The 22,619-nt window shown below is 40.1% G+C and overlaps 1 protein-coding gene across 9 annotated transcripts in view; it reads right to left on the reverse strand.

The window, feature by feature from the left end:
* Nucleotides 1-22,619, reverse strand: part of CADPS2 (calcium dependent secretion activator 2) — a 497,767-nt gene that overhangs the window by 78,817 nt on the left and 396,331 nt on the right. For 5 of the 9 annotated variants that reach the window (XM_070423807.1, XM_070423804.1, XM_070423805.1 and 2 more), the window contains exons 17-18: nt 22,377-22,397; nt 116-219 (exon numbers count right to left, since the gene is read on the reverse strand). In XM_070423807.1, the coding sequence (XP_070279908.1) occupies nt 116-219; nt 22,377-22,397 (125 nt within the window). The remainder of the gene's footprint in view (nt 1-115; nt 220-22,376; nt 22,398-22,619) is intronic. The other 4 variants (XM_070423806.1, XM_070423812.1, XM_070423810.1 and 1 more) reach the window with 1 other exon arrangement.

The following is a 22,619-nucleotide window of genomic DNA, read 5'->3' on the forward strand; positions in this document are numbered from 1 at the left end:
AGGTAAATGGCCAAGTGTGTATCAAAGTCTATGGGTAGGCCACTTCTTCAGTATTATTCTTACTATGGCAAAGCATCACGGGTAGCATTGAACAGCAGTTAAAACAGGTCGTCACCTCTGCATGATGCTCTTCATTTTGCTGTAAGACTTCTATGCAGAGCTCTGCTAGGTGAAGAACTTCCTCGAGCTTCCTGGCAGGAGCGGCCTGGCTCATGGTCTCTAGATGAAAAACAAATCATAATGACGTTACCTTAAACATAAAAAGCCAAACATTTTCCAAAAGAATGTGAATGCATATTTTTGGAGACAGAAGAGATGCAATACATACAAACACATTCTTTACAAAAAGAACCAGTCCACCCACTGCAGAAAACATTTCATCCACAAAGCAATGCCAGGGAGCTGCGAGTGCTCTGCCATTCAATATACAAGAACTAACAGGTGCATCCGCACATCAGATGCTCAACTTCTGCAATAAACAAGTTATAATTCTCCTCAAGGTCAGGAACACAAAGAGAGCAGATACCACAGTCTTTTCCTTCTCTCTGCATTGTATTATCAATACAATACCATTCTCACCAGATGAGTCATTCCCGGCATTGGCATTAGCAAAACCCATGCTTTTTTGTTGCTATTTAAATTCCCAGCCTGACATGTCTATAGTTCACGCTGATCTTAAATTCAACAAGTACAAAGTCACCTAAAACAACTCTGACAGCCTACAATTAACTGATTTCCTCCCCTCTGTCCCTGCCCACCATCACCCCACTCCTCACCCTCCTCCAGCTGGGGAGGAGGGGAAGGAGGTTTGTAAACATGAAGGTTCCTTCAGCATTCAGGCGAACTGGTAGAAAAAGGCCAGACCACAATGACATTAAGTGCAGCTACTTGAAATTCAATAACACCAAAGGCAAAGTCGCTGATTTAAGAGATACAGCCAACTGGCAGAAATCAGAAGTGCCCTGTGTAAAGAAACTGTTTCAAAATTGAATGTGAATAGAGTTTCCAATAAGGTCATTAAAGATGACCTTAGATTCATGGACCCTCCGTACCCCAGTGATTTAAGGAAGGGAAATAAAATTTGCAGGAAAAGAACTTTCTCTGTGGAACCGAAGGACTCTTTTTTTTTTTTCCTGAACGGAGATTTTCATTCAACTTCTCCCTAAAACTTCAGACTTAAATTTGGAGGAGACTCCTCCATTTGCTCTTAATTTGTTCCCAAGGGACATAAAATGAAGCCATGAAACATTGTGTGCAGTGGTGCTTGTTCATTAAATATTTCTTTTAAGCTTACTCTAGGTCGCCATGTGATGCACGTGGGGGTTACCATTCCCCAACCCTGGAACACATCCTACTAAACTCCCCTGCGGGAAGAAGAGCCATCGACAGGGGTCAAGAGCACTAGGATTCTTCAGGAAAACGAGATGGCAGAACACCACATCCTTGAGCCAGCCTACAATGTCCTTAGTTTTGGGAAGAAGGAGGAAGTATAAGACACGTCGCTGACGTTATACAACTCAGACTCCAAAAGTCATTACAGAAAGGACCCTTAGCGATCATCGATCCAGTCTTCCATCGGTTTCATGAATACTTCAACATCCTCACACAGGGGCAAAGTCAAGCAGGCTCATGACTTTGCACCACAGTCTCCTCCACTGGAGGCAGCTCCATCTATCACAGCCTGGGGAGGAAGACAAGACCTTTAAGAAAAGTTTGAAAACGATGTAAACCAAACATAGCAGCGATGCAGGAATGTGAGCGTGCTGAGAGCAGGTGGATTTAGGGAAGGAATCTGGGAAGGTAAGCAGGGCCTGAAGCAGGTTCTAAAAGAAGTAACAGATGACCAGGGTAAGAGGAGGAGTTTCTAGAAATGTTTGTATGACAGAGATGGGATGCATTTCAGAAGAAGGTGATGAGGATGATGCTTACAAACATTACTATTTACTGAGAGCCAATTAATGTGTCAGGCACGGCACCAGGACCTTTCCATGTGTTATCACACTAATTATTTTAATAGCTTCAAGTTGTTTGCTTTTGTATCCATAAAACGCAGAGATCAGGAAACAAGCTTGGAGAGATGAAATGCAACAGCCTATGGGTGGGGAATACCTTACATGTGCAAGGTGCTGGGTGGAATGGTGATGGGTGATGGAGCCTGAGGCCGGAATGCCACAGGCAATAAGTAGACTGAACAACTATATCCTCCAGATAACGGGTCAATGTTTCTCAGCAGAGCATCAGAATAAACTGATTTTAGGAAAACGTGTTTGGTGGTTGTACAGAACACGAAAGGCTTGGTGAGGTTGTGTGACGTGGATCCCGCGGGGCAGGTCTACTCGTCTGTAGATCTGTGTGAAGACAGTAGTGGGACAGAAAAGAAAAGTGCAGGGATGCCTTAAGAATTGGCAAGCCCTCGTGAGTAACTAGAAATTGCAGGCCAGAGAAGAGGATAACCCTGATGTTTGGAAGCTACAAGGCTCAGAGAATGATGATGCACAGTGGATGAGACTGGGAAATAGGTCTTTAATGCACCAGCACATATGCTATGTTAGGACCAATTACTATACACAATTAATAATCACAAAATCGACAAGCACAGGCAGTTAAGATCTCTAACTGCCTGGAAAATTCCTTACTCATTATCTAAGACCCAACCTTAATGCTACCTTAAATGTGGGGCCTTCTCCAAGTTCTGGGGTTGAATGCTTTGCTCCGCATTCTGAGTTTTCTATGACAGGCTCAGAAACTGGTCTCATTATCTTGTGCTGCCAATATCTTAAAAAGGCTTTGGACCATGCAGGGTACTTAAGGAATGTTTACTGAGAATGCACTAGCATAATATTTGGGAAAAGTCATGTTAAACATAAAATCAGTACTCAAATGATTCCATTTCACTTTGTGTTGGACTGCAAATAGCTCTTCTGTCACTAACATGCCCAGGGTAGGCAAGACAGCAGGTCCCGCAGTGAACTGCAGCTGTGGTGTGAGAACACTGCTCAAGGAGCTGATGAATGCTGTGTCCTCAGATTATTCAAAACTTTTTTTGGAAAAGTGTTTTCAAAATAATTTTTAATTCTCAAGAGCATATCACTTATATTTCTGAGTTTCTCCGTGGTTAGATTGAGGATTCTTAACTCAGGGGGTTAGGACTAGGTTTTAGGGCATCCTTGAATACCTTAAAGGTATATGCTAAGTTTTGTGTACAGAAGCATTTTGTGGGAAGAGATAGGTTATAACTGTCAGATTCTCAAAGTGGTCTGTAAACCAAACAAATGCTAAGAATTACTGAACCATATAATCTCTAAGATTCCTTCTAGCTAAGAGATTCTATGCTTCCCATAAATGTGGGTTTTTATCTATGTTGGATTATATTATTTCAATATACTTATATGTGTTGATAACACGTATTTTTCATAGGGAGAGGCAACACAATTTAATTGGGCTTATCAAAGAAGATAAACTTATTTTTCCTATGTACTCGAGTACATTGTTTACTGAATCCTTACAACCATTCTATGAATTAGGGAATCATGACCCTTACATCCACATTAGGAAAAAGTGTGTTGGAGAGGTTAGAGAAACTATCCAAGGTCAAACAGATACTGGCCAAGATGGCATTAAAATCTTACCTCTGATGTCATGCAAGCAGCAATAACACAATGATTTGAATACTTTTTCATTTTCAGTTTTCTGAGTAGTAATAGCACACACACACACACACACACACACACTGGAATATATATTTCAATAGAAACTTCTGAAATAGCTGAAAGCTTGAGGAGTTTATAAAGTCATCATATCCTTAGCCACAAGTATGCAATAATGGAACAGAATTACCGAAAACTCAAAACTTAGTTCTGTTTACATGTGATTATGTCAAAACCAGCTTTTACATTTGACACTATCTTAAGAACAAACTCTGAAAGTACCTGCACCCTATTAAAACTTAAAAACAGTCTTAAGCATTTTATCCTTCCTAGATTAAATTTACTGAGAAGATTTAAACTTTGTACTTGAACATAATGGCCACTCTGACACTTTAATAAACAGCATTTTTGTCAAGTACACCATGAATGCCATCTCCTGCTAGCTCCCAGGTGACCACAGCCCAGCAGTTTAATGCATTCTATAGTCAGAATGCTATTAGATAACAAGGTTATCAATAGTTCCATTAACATTCTGAACACTGAATATTTGTGAGTTCCTCTAAAATGTACACTTTCCCTCTTTTTGCAACATGTCTACAACATTACAGATGTCTCTATATTCTTCCAGCTTCACAAGTTGCTGGTTGTTGCAATACATTCCAAATAGTGACATTTCAAACAAACATGCCCCAAGCAGCAAGGTTTCTTTACTTTTCTCTGAAAACACTCCCTGGCTCCTCGAAGCCATTCCTTTCCCTCTACTTATATGTCTACATTGAGGACGAGATCTCTCTGAAGAAAAGGTATGGAGGTGGGAAGATGCAAAGAAGACACCTGACGGCTTTGCTTTAATTCTGCCTCAGGGAGGGTGCATACTTCCAGCACTTTCTCCCTGGCTGCCTCCCTTAGCCCATGTCCTGTCAAGTCCCTACTGGTGGATACACAATGATGCCCTAGAGGGAAGTTACAAGGGGACATGGGGGAGACCCAAGATCACTTCAATTCCTTTTCCTCCATACAGGATATGTAGGAATTTGTAAAGTGTTTGACCTTAACTTTGAACAGTCTGGTAGTGCCTCTGCTTGCAGCTAAACAAGAAACAGCATTCAGGATGGTATTGCGGGACACGGGAATAATCCCATCACAACACTGCCTTGTCTTCTTTTTCTTTTTTTTTAAACATTTTTAAAAAAATATATATTTTACTGATTTTTTATAGAGAGGAAGGGAGAGAGATAGATAGTTAGAAACATCGATGGGAGAGAAACATCAACCAGCTGCCTCCTGCACATCTCCCACTGGGGATGTGCCCACAACCCAGGTACATGCCCTTGACTGGAATCGAACCTGGGACCTTTCAGTCCGCAGGCCGACGCTCTATCCACTGAGCCAAACCGGCTTTGGCTTGTCTTCTTTTTCTTGCATCTCGGTCCTGATGACCAGCTAGGGTGCCTCAAAAAGTAAGTCCTGTTTATGCACCCAGGTTTCTTGCTTGGCTCTTCCACATCCCCAGATTGTGTGGCCCCGAATTTGACTCAACAAACACGTTATGTATCTAGTAACAACTGAGGGGATAAGACAATGAACAAGGAAATATTTCTGCCTTCACAGAATTTATGTATATCTCTCCCTAACCAAATTATAAGGTAGACAATCACATATCATCCACTTTTGGCCAACATGAGGAAGGTCTGCAATACATCTCTGATAGAAAGTGAATTAAGTGCACTCAATATGCAAGAACGAGGTTATGAGAATCAAAGATACATAGCTAGGAAGGCTTTAAATTGCTCATTCATAACAGGTGGAGTTCTTCAGAATGAAATGATTCTTTTATTGGGTGTCCAAGTTCAGAAACCCTAGATCAGAGAAAGCTAGCAGCAGTCTGACACTGAAGTCTCCCACATGCTCCCTCCTCCCACCTGAAGAAAAAGAACTTACTCTCCCGGTGCTTCTCCCTCCTTCTAAACAACATACATGAGATGGGGAGAAAGCCCTGGCACCAGGAGATGGCTTGTCAGGCTTAATTAAGAAGGGACTCTAGGGCTAAGGAAGGAGGGGGAAGAGGGGGTCAGTGGGAGAGGGCTTAAGGGAAGGACTAGGGTGGAAGCGGTAGGGAGGTTAGGACCAGGGCGGCATTTCCCTGCCACACTCTCTGGAGACACAAGCCGTGAGGCTTTGCCTTGCAAGGTTTACAAGAACAAGGAAGTTGGGCCAAGGATACAACTTCTGACTTCTACCACCTGGAAACCCAAAATTCACCCAGTGGCAGGGACCATCCGCATCCTCTCTGTGGACTGCTGGCTGGCAACACAGACCTCAAACCCAGCTCCGAAATGCTGAAATGGCTCTCTCCATTTCCTGTGGCCCCTCCCCTCGAAGTAGTTAGTGATCGCTACTTCCATGTCCTCACCCTACAGAAATACAGGGAAACAGCACACCACACACACACACACACACACACACACACACTGCTATGGGCGCATACACGATCGGTTCCAATTAGAGGTCAGGAAAGGTTCTGTCTGAGCCTCCACGCTCGATGCCTTCTTCCACTCACAAACCCCTTTAGGATGGCCTGGCTGGCTCAGGGAGAGTCTACTGGCTTCCTGGCCTGCCCTGATTTGAACCTTAGTTCTCATCTGGTGTCAATGTGATCCAGGTTGATGACTCAGTAGAAGGTCTACATTTTATTGAAATTTTCAGACCTCTCCTCTGCTCTAGGCACAGCACCAGTCTAGCACAAGCAGCCTCCTGGGAGTCCCAATCCAGGCCCGATCTCAACAGTCAGGGGCCCTCTCAGCCCAAGAGGGAAGGCACATAGGAGACCAAAGACTTTCTTTCCTGCTCTACAAAGCAGTCCCACCATTCCAAACCTGTCACTTTCCTTAGAGCATGTGCTTAGATTAGATGATTCTGGGGGAACTCTCTTGCCTTAGTCCCCTAGGAGGAATAGTATATAACTTGCTGGTTACTTAAACTGCCCCAGAATCAAGGGGAGAGGTAGTTTCTAAAACTAAATCCCACTTCCCCAAATCTTTAGAGTCAATGGGACTTACACTTACCCAGTATCTGACTCCCCAGGACCTGGCTCTGTCAGCTAATCAAGAGCAGAATCTCATCAGCTCTCTCCTGGCTGGCTGACTGCATCCTAAATGCTATTATGGTTCTATGAGTGCCACAATATGCAGGGGTTTGGCCAAAACAGGTTTTCAGTAGTAATAGAAACAAATAATATAATAATTAATACATAATAATGCGTTATTATTGATAAACTTTGTTTCCAAACCTACAACTGCAAACTGACTTTTGCCCACCCCTGTATATTGCCGTAATCAATGAATGGAGTGCTTTGGGTATAGGTCTGTGGTTGGTTCTACTTCAGCGGGAACCAGAATGACCTGGAGGGCTTGCGAAACACAGGTTGGTTGGCCTCACTCCCAGAGTTGCAGATTCAGTAGGTCCTCTGTGGGGGCCCAAGAATTCAAATTTCTAACAAGTTCCCAGGACATGCTGAGGATGCTGGTCTGGGGAACGCACCGTGAGAACTATCAGTGTTTATGGAAAGCAAAGCTTAAGGCGAAGATGACCTGTTTAGACTTTAGATCATTTACTCTGTTACCTGAAATCAAGCCACATCTTTATATAAACTTCATTCTGGAGAAAAGGTGACTTTCTGTAGAATCTGAACATATTTTACTCTCTGTAACGTTATTCTAGACAGCACAGCTTACATATTTGGACAATCCTCTCTGTTATGTCTTCCCTGTAGCTGCTTAAATCTGTGAGAAAACTAATGCCACGGATGTTTGAAAGCAACGGGGCTGTGGCCTGCTAACGCCCAGCCTCCCTTTGGGGCCAACTTGTGTAATGACCCTGTCATTTAAAGCAACAGTTCCAGTTAATACCTCTTTGCAATTAACCATGCTAATAACACAGTGCTTTGGAATAATTGTCCTGTGGTCACTATTTCACGTTAACTACTTTACCTGGATTATCTTTCACATCAGTAAATTAATTTTTAAGCAACACGGTCAGCTGTGGAACAAAAGAGAACGGGCCATTGGAGTATAGGTCAATGGCAGCCAGATTGGATCCAAACTGAGCAATCTCCTTAGCCAACAGCAAGTGCTGACCCATGAGTGACAGGCCATAAAACTCAGATACCTATGGAGGTAAACGTCGGTGATGCCTTTTGTGAGTCTTTAGGGGGCATATTCTCCTCTTAAGATCTTAAAATAAGGTCTGGCCCTAGCTGGTTTGGCTCAATAGATAGAGCGTCGGCCTGCGGACTGAAGAGTCCCAGGTTCGATTCTGGACAAGGGCACATGCTAGGGTTGGGGGCTTGATCCCCACTGGGCAGCATGCAGGAGGCAGCCAATCAATGATTCCCTCTCATCATTGATGTTTCTATCTCTCTCTCCCTCTCCCTTCCTCTCTGAAATCAATAAAAATATATATATTTTTAAAAAAGATCTTAAAATAAGGTCTGATAGTGGTGGAATTACAGATAAAAGATTACTAGGTACATACACAAAATTTAATGTGTAGTTTAACATCTGTCGCAGGCTTTTATAGTTATGTGATTTCTAAGAGTGGAGAAACAGACACCTTGGTTTGAGTTTTATTAAAGTTGTCCCTTTAACTGCTGAGACACTGGCTCTCCTTTAGTCTGTAAATGAGGAAGAGCTAAGATCTCACAGGAAAAAAAATTTCATAGTGTTACTGCTGTAAGAATTATGAAAGTTTGAAAGAGAGAAAAGTTTGCTATTATGTATATTTACTTTGCTTTGGTTAGCTCTGGCCAGAACTATGATGTAAGAGTCTAATGAGAGCATAAAACATTTCCAGGTAATTTTGCTGGTATTACTGGAGTTTTTTAAAGATTGGTTTTTAGCCAGGATCTCTCTCACATATGGCTATATATTCAACAGTTGAAACTTGCAAGCTCCTCCTTGATTTTACTGCATCGTACCTTTTCCCTTCCATACAACCCAGATTCAGAAATTAAAAAAATATATATCAGAATAATCTCAACTCTAATAACTGCCATGCCAACACTAAATTATCATGTAATGAAGGTCTACAATAGCACCTTAAATTTTATGCTTAGTCTTTCATGCATCAAATGCCTCACATCCTCCTCCTGCGCCTTGAACTCCTTTTATCATTCCTTTTTTTAACTTTTAAATTTTATTTTTCAATTAGAGTTTATGTTCAATATTATTTTGTTTAGTTTTGGCATAGTGGTTAGACAATCATATACTTTACAAAGTGTTCCCCCTGATATTGCAAGTATCATCTGACACCATCCTATATAATAAAAGCCCAGCGATCATAACAGCATAATGACCATAATGACCACTCAACCAGTTGCTATGAGGTGCATTGACCACCTCTTGGTCCCCTCCCCCACACTGGCCTGCAGGTTCTGATTGCCGGATGGTGAACAGGGAACCAGGGTGGGTTGCGGCAGGGCAGGACTGGGGACTGGCGAGCGGGTGAAAGATGGCCCTGATAGCAGGCTAGGACTAGGGACCCCACCCGTGCACAAATTTGTGCGCTGGACCTCTAATACATTATAATGTTACTGGCTACATTCTCTATGCTGTACTTTACATCCCTGCAACTATTTGGTAACTACCAATTTGTACTTATTAATCCCTTCACCTTTTTCACCCAGTTCCCCAACCCCCTCTATTCTGTCCTTGAACTGTGGAGCTCAGGCCAGGCAGGATCCAGTGAGGTGGTAGGTGAAGATGACCACTGTGGAGTGGGCAACGGAGAAGGTGAAAGGGACCCCAGAGGCTGGTCAGCTCGGGGGCAAGCTGAAGGAGAAGGAAAGAGAAGTTTCCTGGACATGGCAACCACAATCTGAAAGGTATCATTTGCAAAGATTTGGAGCCTTTGGGTGCTAAGAAATTTAGTCAAAAGCTCTTAATGTCTGTATTCATGTGTTTCCTTTGACACATAATCAATAGCTATGGCATGACTAGGGCAGCCTAGTCATATATCAGTAGTGATAATCTATTTGATACTAAGATTTGAAGAAAGGCTCCCAGATGGACCAGGTGTAGAGGTAAGGTTGGGCTTAGTGACATCTTAAATATTTCTACAGTTTAAACATCCTGGGTCTGCCAACCACGGTGAATATGTGTGTATGCCTCAGAGATATGCTATAGGTTTCCCTGTTTAAATAAAAAAAAAATCTGGCATTACAAATGCTTCGATAGACCTTTTAATTTTAGGCTTAAAGCTATATAGTCACTTAGTTATGGCGCATAGTAATGAACCCTTCCTAATTTTGAAAACTGTCCAAGCTTTGAGTACCTACTAACTGTTGAGAAATAAAGAGGTAAAATCTGTCAGTTTGCATTACTCTGGTTTTGTCCAATTGGACAACACTTCTTCATACATCTAAACTACTCAGATTATCATGGTGCTGCAGGAGCCATACTGCTATGTCACTTGGTTTACCTGTTGACACATGTTAGCAAATAAATGAGAGGGTCATCAATCAGTTGGTTTCAAACTCTGGAGTTGGAGAATGACAAATTCTACAAAATTGCTCACACAAGGAAGAAAGGTTACTTTATCGAGTCTGTGTTTATCTGTGAATCACATTCCATATAAAAGCAAAAAAAAAATCACAAATACCTGACACACTGTCAAGTGAGCTGAGTAAACTCAAGACCTTTCAGGGAACAGGTGTTGAACACTCGTAATGAGATTTCCATGCATCTTCAGAGGAAGGAGGTAAGATTCTAGCAAGAGCTGTTCAGGGTGTTAGAGATCACGGCCGAGGGAATGATTCCCAGTGAGGAGTCCAGCGAAGGACACGTTACATAAAATGCTTTGTTTTCTCAGGAGGTGCTTATGTTCTTGCTGAGGATTTTTACAGAGGCAAATATTCACCAAAGAGAAGCTTTGGGAGAATATAAAATCATTTTTCCAGGCCCCGGGGATTAAGTACTTCTGATGTACTTTCCCGTGCGTACATGAATCTTTTGAACCTGGGCCTCAAAATATGATTCAGGGAGCTTTTGTAGCATTGCTTCAGAGTATGTGAAGTATTTGTTTTCAAGCACAAATGGTTGTCTAGTAAACTAAATGGAAACAGCTACGTTTTATAAGAAAGTTAAAACAATTTTATCTCAACTGAAATAGACATGAAATGAACTTAGGATATCATCAAGGAAGTGAAAAAGTAAAATATTAATCGGAGATAGTTATGATAAAGATGCTAAATTTATATGGCAGATATTTCCTTCTTAAAAAATTGAGGTGTCTTACTTTCTCTGCAGACCATGTTGCTATTAGAGAGGAGTTCAGTGTATTTTTATCCATGCAGTAAGCCCATCTTCCTAACATGACCTCGCTAACAGCCCATCCTTTGCCCACTGTGTTTTGGTCCCACTTTACTCTGGAGGAAGCACATCACGCTCCCATATACACAGCAGGCCCTTGAGTAATGTTATTTCGCTCAATGTTGTTTGTTATGTAGATGAAATTAGCTCTTGTTTATATCAATTAGCCTGTGGTAAAACTGGTTTCATTGTATGTCGCTTCATTTAACATTGAAGAACCTATGAGAATAGTACATGAGGACTTAGTTTACATGAGTCTCCCTACTTTTCCATTCTGAGTATCTGCCTTATTGTGGGCCTTGGTGATTGTCTTCTAATTTGTCTTAGTATCTGGCAAGGCAAGTCTCCACACTCTGTTCTGTTCTTTCTCTTTTTAAAGTTATCTTAGTTATTCAGTACCCTTTATTCTTCCACTTCCATTTTATAGTAAACTTATAAAGTTCTTTAAAATACCCTTGGGATACTAGTGGAGTCTGGGAGGAGAGCTTATATATTATAGTACAGTATCAGTTCACCCCTCTTAAAGTCACGGCTATCCCTACATCTACTTCGATTACTCTCTCGGGCCTTTGAGTTTCAAATTTTCCTTTATATCAGTTTAGGAAGTTTTACATGCTTTTGGTACAGTTGATTCCTGGATACTTTATAGTTTGGGTGTTCCTATGAAAGGCACTTTATTTTTGTTTATATTTTCTAGCTAATTGATTGACAGTGTGAAACAGCAGCTCTCAATGTGGGCCATGGGCCACTGGGGATTTCCAAGACCTTTAGGGAATCTGAGAGATAAAAACTATTTTCATAATAATACTAAGATGGTTTGCCTTTTTACTCTGTTGATATTTGCAGTGATGATGCAAAAGTAATGGTGGGTAAAACTGCTGTTGCCTTAGCGTGAATCAAGGCTAAACCATACTCATTATTGCATTCTTTACCACCATGCACTAAAAAAAAAAAATCACACAGCAAAAGACAAAAACAGTTTTCATATGAATGCCCTGATGAAACAGTACAAATTATTAATTTTATTGAATCTCTCAGATGAGTATATTTTTAAATATCATCTGTGACAAAATGAGAAGTTTGCATAAGTCACTTCTGCACTGAGCTATCATGATTGTCTCCAGGAAAGGTATTTGTGTGATTGAGGGCTGAACTAGCTGGTTTTTGTTTTGTTTGTTTGTTTGTTCTTTTTCTTTCACAGAGAACCAATTTTAGTTGAAAGGAGTACTGATGAACAAAATTATGGTTTTTCAGACTTGGCTATTTGGCAGACGCATTATGAGAAACTAAGTAAACCTGTCACTTTAAGGATAATAGACCGTACTTGATTCCACTGATAAAATTAAGAGCTTTCAAGGAAAACAAGAATTTTAGAAATTTGTCATGAGATTGACAGCTTATCAATCCTTTAAAACATTACTGGTCGGACAGGTGATATTAATTAACAAGGGACTTTTTTGATATTATATAATAACCTTTGTCAATCAATATTTTCCTTGATCAATACATGATGTCAAAAAATCGTGCATGGTGAAAGATCTATTCAAAGTGCATGATAAACCATTTAAATTTAATTAAATAACATGAAAAATTCATGATATGCTTTCAGATTCCACATTGCAATTAACCTGTAAGTAACTATTACTTGTTAAGTTTTGATGCAATATCATAAAAGAAAACCCAATTATCTAAAAAGTCTATTAAAATATTCCCCCCTTTATAACTACCTATTATTAGGTAGCCAGAATTTTTTCATATACACCAAAAAATATTATATTGCAGTATCTAAATGCAGAAGCACATAGGAGAATGGAACTGTCTTTTATTAAGACAGCTGTTAAAGAGATGTGCAAAAAAGGGAATCTGATCGTAATACGCAGTGGTGTGTACACTACCTAGATTAAGGCTAACGGTGTGGCAAGGAAGTGATGTTAATGACATCTAATTCAATGTTGATGAGAACATGTTGATAAGAACAGTTTAAAGTTAAGTTTCAATTGTATCATATTAGATGATAGGAATCAAGGTAATTTATTGCTATCAGAAAAAATCACCTTCTTAAATAATCTAAGTAGTTCATTGACCATCTGAAAAATACTCAGGTTTTTTTTTTTTATGTAGAGTAGAAAAATAACTTTTAATTTGGTCCCTATCCAGATGATCACAGACACTAAGTGTAGCTCAAGCAATGAGTTTTTACTATAAACATACTGCTTTACAAACGAGAAACTTTTGACAGATTTATAGGATTTTCTCAAACAGTCTAATGAAAAAGATAGTAAGTCATTCTCTCTTTTAGAGCCAATTTGTCCCCAAATCATTAGGTGATTCAGAAGCAGAAATGGTCACCAAGGTTTTCCTTTTAGGCAAAGGTCTATCCTCCAAGCCACACTTTTGCAAAAGGCAACACAAAATTTTTAAAATCACCCGTTGTATTCTTTTTAGGGTGAGGATTCTGTCTTTTACTGATGTACACATTATATTTTGCAGTGCTGTCAATCCTTACGGGAATACAAAATTTCAGATCTATTGTTTAGTTATTGGTAACCTGAATCCATGGTAACATATAATACTAAATTTTTAAAAAAAATCAAATTGATAAGAAATCACAACTTTTAAGAGAAAACTGTTGTTATCCTAGAAATATTAGTACATAATTACTCCCTAACAAAAAGTATTTCCATCAACTGTGCAGTGTTTTTATACACTTCCTTTTATAAACACACCCTTCAGCAGGACAGATTTTATTTATTTATTATTCATCGCTACTGACAATGAGTGCTAAATTAAAACGCCATCCAGATGGCAAACACATTCTAATGACGTAAGCAAGTTGCCGCAGTGCAACTTCTCTTCTCAGAGACAGTCAGCAGCACGGCCCTCTGGGAAACCATCTCTGTCCCACTCAACTGAGACTGAACTTGAGCTCGCTGGGGTTAGACCGGGAGCCTGGCAACCAGAGGCCCAGAAAGAACCTCACTGCACAGAGGACTGTCTGTTCAATCCATGCTACCTTTTGTTTAGGCACCTCCGAGTTCCTGGATACACAGTGAACCCAGGTCCTAAATTTATGCAAACGCTGTCAGGTCAAGGCAAGCTCTCAGTTGTGGTTCTCACCTCTTTTGTCGTAAGTCAGTATATAACATGTCGTTTTCAGGAAAAAGGTGGGACTGATAGTAGATGTATTATTGTTGTTATTGTCTGTAAGAAATCCCTCAAATTAAAGAACAAATGGTTTCTTCTTTAAAAACATCATAGTGAATTTGCATCAACGGGCATGTGATTAAAAAGACAATTAGGAAAATGGGAAATCAACCCAAAATGAATTTGCCTACTGAGCATGATGTTGTTTTATCATACTTTCAATCTTAGGTTATAAATAAAAAGGATCTTACTATTAAATCAATAATAGAGTTGATGATAAGGTTAAACCAAAGAAGAAAGCTAGTTGGTTTTGCAAGAGTGTAAATCTTAAACATTTCTTAAAATAAAATAAAAAAACCACACAAGCTTTCTAGAAATTTTACGTTCTATAAAGAAACTGTTCTGGTAAAACACATGCAAATAGTTCGCCAAAAGGGAAGAAGGCACTTGGATAAAGTTTATTTGTTTTATTTCATCTATTTTGAAGTTGTGAGATCCCTTTCTTCTGCAAATGTAAGCTGCCAATGGAGAATTTGGAGATTTCCCAAGGATGGAAGCAAATCACGAGTCAAAATTGGGCATGATGCTGAATTACAGAAACAACTGAGCCAGGTTAGATTACTAGATATTGTTAATGTAACTGCGATCTACAACCTCTGGCTTCTGTGATCCCAGGTTGATGCCTCCTTGTTCCTCCCCCAAATGACATGAAATCCTAGTGTAATTTGTTTCCATCTTGTTATTTTTTAAATGGCTAGTTTTTGCTTTACATTGTTAATTATTCAGCGATTGGTTTGACGGAACCTTCGGGAGCCAGCTTGCCAGTTTACAGATGTTCTCTCTGCTACAAATAGCGTGATCATTCTTTGTGCCATATACTCATTTATTTACACAGTAAATATTTATCGAGTACCCACTATGAGTGAGGCAATTTTCCTGGCACTGGAGATGCAGCAGCTACTAAAACACAAAAGCCCTGCCCTTGTGGGGCTAACATTCTAGGACAACAGTCGGATGAATGAACCTAGATCATAAGTGCGATAGAGAAAATGAAAGCAGGGAAGAGGGAGAGATACTCTGAGCCCAGGGGAAGTTGCGCATTTTAGTCACTTTCCACACCTGACTCTAAAGATGTGGGGTGGGGGGGGGTGTAAAAAGATTCAGATTCTGGAGCCCACTCTCAGCCTTACACTAGGAACCTGTCCTCTCCAATCCAGCAGCCACTCGCCACACACGGCCAATGAGACTTGCAATGGGCTACTCTGAGCTGAGGTGGGGCGTGAGTGTAAGGCACACACCGAGTTTCACAGACATCGTATGAAAAGGTAATGTAAGGCATCTCATTAATGATTTTGTGTATTGAACACATTTTAAAGTGATATTAAATATACTATATGATTAACATTCATTCCACCTGTTTCTTTTTACCTCTTTAATGTGACTACCGGAAAATTTTAAGTTACATGTATGGCTTCTGTCATATTTCTGCAGAGACCACCCCTGAGGACTCCCTTTCAAGTGTCCATGTCTCAGTTGCAACTGAGAGCAAATTTAACTTTATGCAAGCTTACCAAGAAAGGGGAGGGAGGAAGACAAAGGAGAATAAGAACATAGCGCTATTATCCTACTCCCTCTGTCCCATAATAACAGTAGCAAGTGAATATTTAAACGGGAATTATTGGCGAATGCCGCTGTAAGTTACGTTGCAGCGCAAAATTGCGAAGCCTTCAATCAAAACCAAAGTTTCACGACATCTGTCATTTGTTTTAACACAACTTTCAATTTTTAGGTTAATCTAATTATTACGAATTATAACTATTTTTCTAATTTCATCTGCTGATCGAAATCAATTGTTTTATTTCAGTTGAATATCAACCCATTGTAAAAGTAAGATGAAAAAAAAGAAAGTTTTCAAGCAAAGATCGAGTTGCAATTGTCTAGTTCTTGATGCATCAAAAGAAAAAGGAAAAGTTGCAGAAAGGTGCAATTACATTAGCTGCAAAACAATTTAAGTGCAACAGAATGACCATATCAAGAATTTGGAAACGTGCTTCCGAAAATAATTGTCAAGGAGAATCTTATGCTAATGTTGACTCTTTGAAAAAACAAAACTGTGGATGTAAATGCAAAGATTATGGAGAAAAACCTGAAAAACTTAGACATATTTCTCTTAGCAGAAGAGGCACCATATTAGCCTTTGATAATATTTCTCCCAAAATACTGGGTAATACATTTCTGTCACTTCAACAAGTTATGCTGGAAGCAATGAAGAACGATGGCTCCAATAATTTTAAGCTCACGCATATAGGGAAAGCAAAGCTTCGCAGCCAAGGGATCCTACCTACAAGCTTAAAATGCAGTAACGAAATTATTGAAAAATCCAGAAACTATCTGAACACTCAAAATAAAAATTAGGAATACTAATTTTAATTTATTGTTTAATTTAATCTAGTTTTTTTTTAATAATAAATGTTGCGTTCTATATTTATTTTCTTTTGCTACTATTATTATGGGACAAATTACATTCATCAACTGCTACTATTATTATGGGACAAAAGGAGTATATAATAAAATGCTAATATGCAAATTGACTGAATGGCAGAACGACAGGTAGCTATGATGTGCACTGCAACCAGGGGCAGACACTCAATGCAGAAGCTGCCCCCTGGTGGTCAGTGCGCTCCCACCGGGGGGCGCACCACTCAGCCAGAAGCTGGGCTCATGGCTGGCGAGTGCAGCAGCGGTGGCAGGAACCTCTCCCGCCACTGTGGCAGCGCTAAGGATGTCCGACTGTTGGACATCCCCTGAGGGCTCCTGGACTGCTAGAGGGCACAGGCCAGGCTGAGGGGACTCCCCCGACCCCAGTACATGAATTTTGTGCACTGGGCCTCTAGTGATTATATAATAGTTAGACAGTGGTTTATAGTCTTCCACTAAGCTCTGTGACCACAGCCCAGCTGGCCAGTCTTTGCTTCAGTTTCCTGAAAAAGTAATCATAATAGTAATGGTACTTGCTTAAGGAGTTATAAGGAATAAACGAATGCATGTCAAGTGCTTAGAATAGTGCCACGCACATAAGAGTTGATTATGAAATATTCATTATTTTTTGAAAAAGTAATGCTACAAATGTTAATTAACCCTTGACTTTTATATGTGGCTGAAGTGTTTATTTAAAAAATGCCACTGCTTCAAATCAGACAGCCTTGGAGGCAGAGCAGCTGGTAGAAAGAGCATGCAGAGGGCTCTGGTGTCTGAGGGACTTGGGTGCAAATCTCAGTTATGTTGAATTTTAATAACAACAGTACAGCCTTGTGCAAGTTACTTTTTCTGGAGTCTCAGTAACCTCTTTTGTAAAATATTTTGGGTCAATTTGTGGATTCTCTGTTCTGTTCCATTGATCTATATGCCTGTTCTTGTGCCAACACTGGACTCTTTTGATTACAATAGCTTTGTAGTATAATTTGATATCCAGTATTGTGATCCCTCCTACTTTGTTCTTTCTCAACATTGCTATGTCTATTCGGGCTCTTTTTGGTTCCATATAAATTTTTGGAGTATTTGTTCTAGATCTGTGAAATATGCCGTTGGTATTTTAATAGGGATTGTGTTGAATCTATAGATGGCTTTGGATAGTATGGACATTGTAATTATGTTGTCTTCCAATCCACAAACACGCTCTATGCTTCCACATGTTTGTATCTTCCTCTATTTGTTTTCTCTATGTCCTATAGTTTTCCCAATACAGATCTTTTACCTCTTTGGTTAAGTTTACTTCAAGGTAACTTTTTTGTTGTTGTTGTTGCAATGGTAAATGGGATTCATATATATTTTTTTAGTTTCTCTTTCTGAGAGTTCATTATTGGTGTATAAAAATGCCATCGATTTATGGATGTTAATTTTGTATCCTGCTACTTTGCCAAATTCATTTATTATATCTAGTAGCTTTTGGTGGAGTCTTTAGGGTTTTCTATGTACAATAACATGTCATCTGCAAATAATGACACTTTTACTTCCTCCTTTCCCATTTGGATACCTTTCATTTTTTTCTCCTTGTCTGATTGCTGTGGCTAGTATGTCTAGTACTATGCTGAATAAGAGTGGTGAAAGCAGACAACCCTGTCTTATTCCTGTTCTTAAGGGAAATGCTTTTAGTTTTTGCCCATTGAGTATGATGTTGGCAGTAGGTTTGTCATATATGGCCTTTATTATGTTGAGGTATGACCCCTCACTTTGCTGAGAGTTTTAATAAAAAACTAGAGGCCTGGTGCACGAAATTCATGTATAGGTGGGGTCTCTAGGCCTGGCTGGCGATCAGGGCTGATCAGGGCCTTACTTCTCATGGGCCCTCCCAACCGGCCTGCCCCGCCTTCCTGATGACCACAGTTGGGGCCTTCCTTCTGGCTGCCAGCCGCCAGCCGGGGCCTGCTGGAGGAAGGGGCCGCAGGAGGTTGGCTGGTGCAGGAGGTTGGCTGTGAGAGCACACTGACCACCAGTGAGCAGCTCCCGCATCAAGCGTTTGCCCCCTGGTGGTCTATGCATGTCATAGCGACCAGTCGTTCTGGTCGTGTTGGTGTTCTGGTAGCTTAGGCTTTTATATACGTAGATGGGTGCTGGATTTTGTCAAGTGCCTTTTCTGCATCTATTGATAGGATCATGAGATTTTTATCCTTCATATTGTTTATATGATGTATCACATTTATTGATTTTTGAATATTTTACCAGGCTTTCATCCCTGGAATAAATGCCACTTGGTCATGGTGAATAATCTTTTACATGTATTGCTGAATCTGATTTGCTAATATTTTGTTGAGGATTTTAGCATCTATGTTCATCAGGAATACTGGCCAATAGTTTTCTTTCCTTGTAGTCTGTTTATCTTGTTTTGGGATTAGGATAACGCTGGCCTCATAAGAAGAGCTTGAAAGCATTCCTTTTACTTAAATTTTTGGGCATAGTTTGAGGAGTATAGGTGTTAGTTCTTCTTTGAATGTTTGGTAAAACTCCTCTTTGAAGCCATCTGGTCAAGAACTTTTGCTGGCTGGAAGTTTTTTTTATTACTTCTTCAATTTCTTTAGTTGATATTGGTCTATTCAGGTTTTCTGATTCTTCCTGATTCAGTTTTGGAGGATTGTATGTTTCTAGGAATTTGCCCATTTTGCCCAGGTTGCCCAATTTGATGGCATATAGTTGTTTGTAATATTTTCTTACAATCCTCCGTATTTCTGTGTTGTCAGTTGTTACCTCACCTCATTTGTTTCTGATTTTATTTATTTGGGTTCTCTCTCTTTTTTTCTTAATGAGTCTGGCTAGAGGTTTATCAATCTTGTTTACCTTTTCAAAGAACCAGCTTTTGTACTTTTTTATTTTTAGTCTTTGTGTCATTTATTTCCATTCTGATCTTTATTATTTCCTTCCTTCTACTTCCTCTGGGATTTTCTTATTATTCTCTTTCTAGTTCTTTTAGTTTTAGGGTTAGATAATTAGAGATTTTTCTTATTTCTTGAAGTAGGCCTTGTAGTGCTATGAACTTCTCAGGAATGCTTTCACTGTGTCCCATAAATTTTGGGTTGCTGTATATTCATTTTCATTTGTCTCCTGGAAGTTTATAATTTACTAGAGGCCTGTTGCACGAAAAGATTCGTGCAATAGACCTTCCCTTCCCCTGGCTGCTGGCACCGGTTTTCCTCTGGCACCGGTTTTCCTCTGGCACCCAGGACCCAGGCCTTTGCTCCGGCCGGAGCTGCTTTCAAGCCTTCGCTGCTCTGGCCGGAGCCGCCTTCAAGCCTTCGCTGCTCCGGCCAGAGCCGCCTTCAAGCCTTCGCTTCGCCACTTCGTGCCTACATATGCAAATTATCCGCCATCTTTGTTGGCGGTTAATTTGCATATCTCGCTGATTAGCCAATGGGAGGCATAGCAAAGGTACGGTCAATTACCATGTTTGTCTATTATTAGATAGGATTCCTTGATGTCGTTGGTAACCTATTCATTATTTAATAACATGCTATTTTGCCTCCAGATGTTTGAATATTTCTGAGTGTTTTTATTATAGCTGATTTCTAGTTTGAAGAATTGTTTAAGGAACTACTGAAGCAATGTAAATAAAAAAAAATCTTTGGAGCAATAGGCAGTGGATAGATAACATGATGACAAGTCTGGGGCTGAATTTTACTCTTTTCTACAAACTAACAATGGATAATGATTATAATGCCCTAGAGAGTGCTATTTGAAAGTCTTATCCAGCATTTGCGCTCTTACACATTCAACTGATATCCTTATTTTTATTCACTTTTCTAAGCACCCTACCATCATTTCTAAGTAACCCTGTTAACTCGTAACCAAATGCAACTGAAGGAATAGAACTACATTTCTTAAAAACCTCTCTTCTGTTACTTCAGAACATTCTTCACTTGAGATTAGCTTTCTGTTCCATCCACTTAAATTACCGAGACTACTCTGATTTTTTTTTCTCTTCTCAATGCAAGCATTTAATTTTTACAGGGCCTTTTTCCTCGAGTCAGGCTGTCCAGTTGAGCAGAGGTGTGGATGTTCAATACATGTGAAGGGAAGGCTTCCATCTGGTGGCAATGAGGTAAGAGGGGCCGGCAGCACATGCCCATTCCTGGGCTCTTTAATGGGCACAGGGCAACAGTATGCGCCCCGTCCTTCCTGAAGGTGCACTGCGACCCCTTCACATTTCACAGGGGAAGGAGCGGAGCCCTGTAGGCGGGGGATCAGGACACCTGACTCTCGTCCCAGGTGGCCTACTTATTTACGCTCGGGCAGTGGGAGGGCCACGAACAACCCTGGACTACTGTGTGCAAACTATAAAAACTGTGTTCACCACAGCAAGGTTGTGGGGGGTAAAGTGCCACGAGAGGTTTTGAAGAAGTTTGTTAAAGAGCACTGGACTGCTGCTGTCACAATGGGCTGCCATGAAAGGGGCTGGCAGTCTCATTCCTTTTTCTAAAGTGCCCTTTAGGCATCCTGATAGGTGTGTTCTCTTCCCTTTTCCTGCTCTGAGTGTTTTATTCCTGACTCTCTCAGAGGTCAAATACTTTAGAAAGAAACATATAGAAAAATATAGGGGGGAAAAAAAGAGAAAGAAACAAAGCCCTTAATAGAAGACTTCAGTTAAAAACAACCCAAGCAAACTTGTCTATAACACTGTGTGCAAAATTTGACGCAGATAAGCAAACTGGGACTGGAAAGGTTCATTCATCGCTCTTCTCTTTCTCCATTGTTTTCTCATGAAACTAACTTCTTGTCTCTCTCCAAAGTATTAAGTACCTGCTTCATGTCAGCGGCATAGGTCTGGATGCTGGGAATACAACAATGACTTTGGAAAACAAGTTCAGTCGGGATTATGCCTTCATGAGGCTGAAGAGGAGATAGGTAGGATAAATAGATAACAGCAAATGTAATTAAAATAATTACAGCCCTGGCTGAATAGCACAGTTGGTTGGAGTGTTTTCCTGATGTGTCAAGGTTTTGGTTTCAAACGCAGTCAGTGCACATACAAGAATCAGCCAATCAATGCATAAACAAGTGGAACAACAAATTGATGTTTCTCTCCCTCCCCCCTCTCTCTATTTCTCTCTCTCTCTCTCTCTCTCTCTCTCTCCCTTCCTCTCTCTCTCTCTGAGTCAATAAATAAAAATATTCAAACATAAAAAAGTTACAACTGTGATAAGTGACACTAGAAAAAAGTAACAAAACCTTTCAAAATAGAGAGACTCTTTCCCAGAAATTTCTTGAGATGGGATTTCATAGCCTCTGCTCCTTCCTATGATTAACAACTTCCAAAGTTAAGAGCTGCTTATTTTTCATTTAACAGCATCGGTGCTTTTCCCTCTGTTATTTTTCAGGAGTGATAAAGGAGAGAACGTCCTCTTTTCTAGCTGAAAGAGCCCTTCAAATGCTGGCAACCGCTTCCACAGAAGATTAGCGTCTATGCTTAAAAAATAATGCATAACATTAACACAGCCTCAGGTGTCTTGCTTTGAATTCATATCAGAAACCAGTGCTGAACTTTTACAGAGATAAATGGCCTATACTTTTCCCTACAACGCATTAGCAGTAGTTCTGATAAAATCAAAGTTTTTTTTCACTATCATAAAGTGATCCAATAGGAGTCCTGAAAAGGAAAGAGCTACTCATAATACCAAAACACAACAGCATCACGTTAGAAATAACACGTGCATGCACAAGCATCAGTTACCTGTCTCCTTTTCTGCTGGGCCTAGAACATAAGAAAAGACAATTTAGGAGAAAAGCAAACTCTACCCATGCTGATCACATAATATAATAGGCCAATCCAGCCAAGAAAAGTAGCCCACTTCCTACTAACTTAAATTTGACTTTGTTCTTAGTCTGATCCTAAGCATGAAAGAAAAGCTCTTTATTTTTTAAGACACAAAAAAGGGGGGAGGGAGAGAATAAAAAGCATAGAAGTTTTTCTCAT

Source organism: Myotis yumanensis, unplaced genomic scaffold, assembly GCF_028538775.1.
Source record: "Myotis yumanensis isolate MYYU_CA2020_CCGP unplaced genomic scaffold, mMyoYum1.0.hap1 SCAF_9, whole genome shotgun sequence".
NCBI lineage: Eukaryota > Metazoa > Chordata > Mammalia > Chiroptera > Vespertilionidae > Myotis > Myotis yumanensis.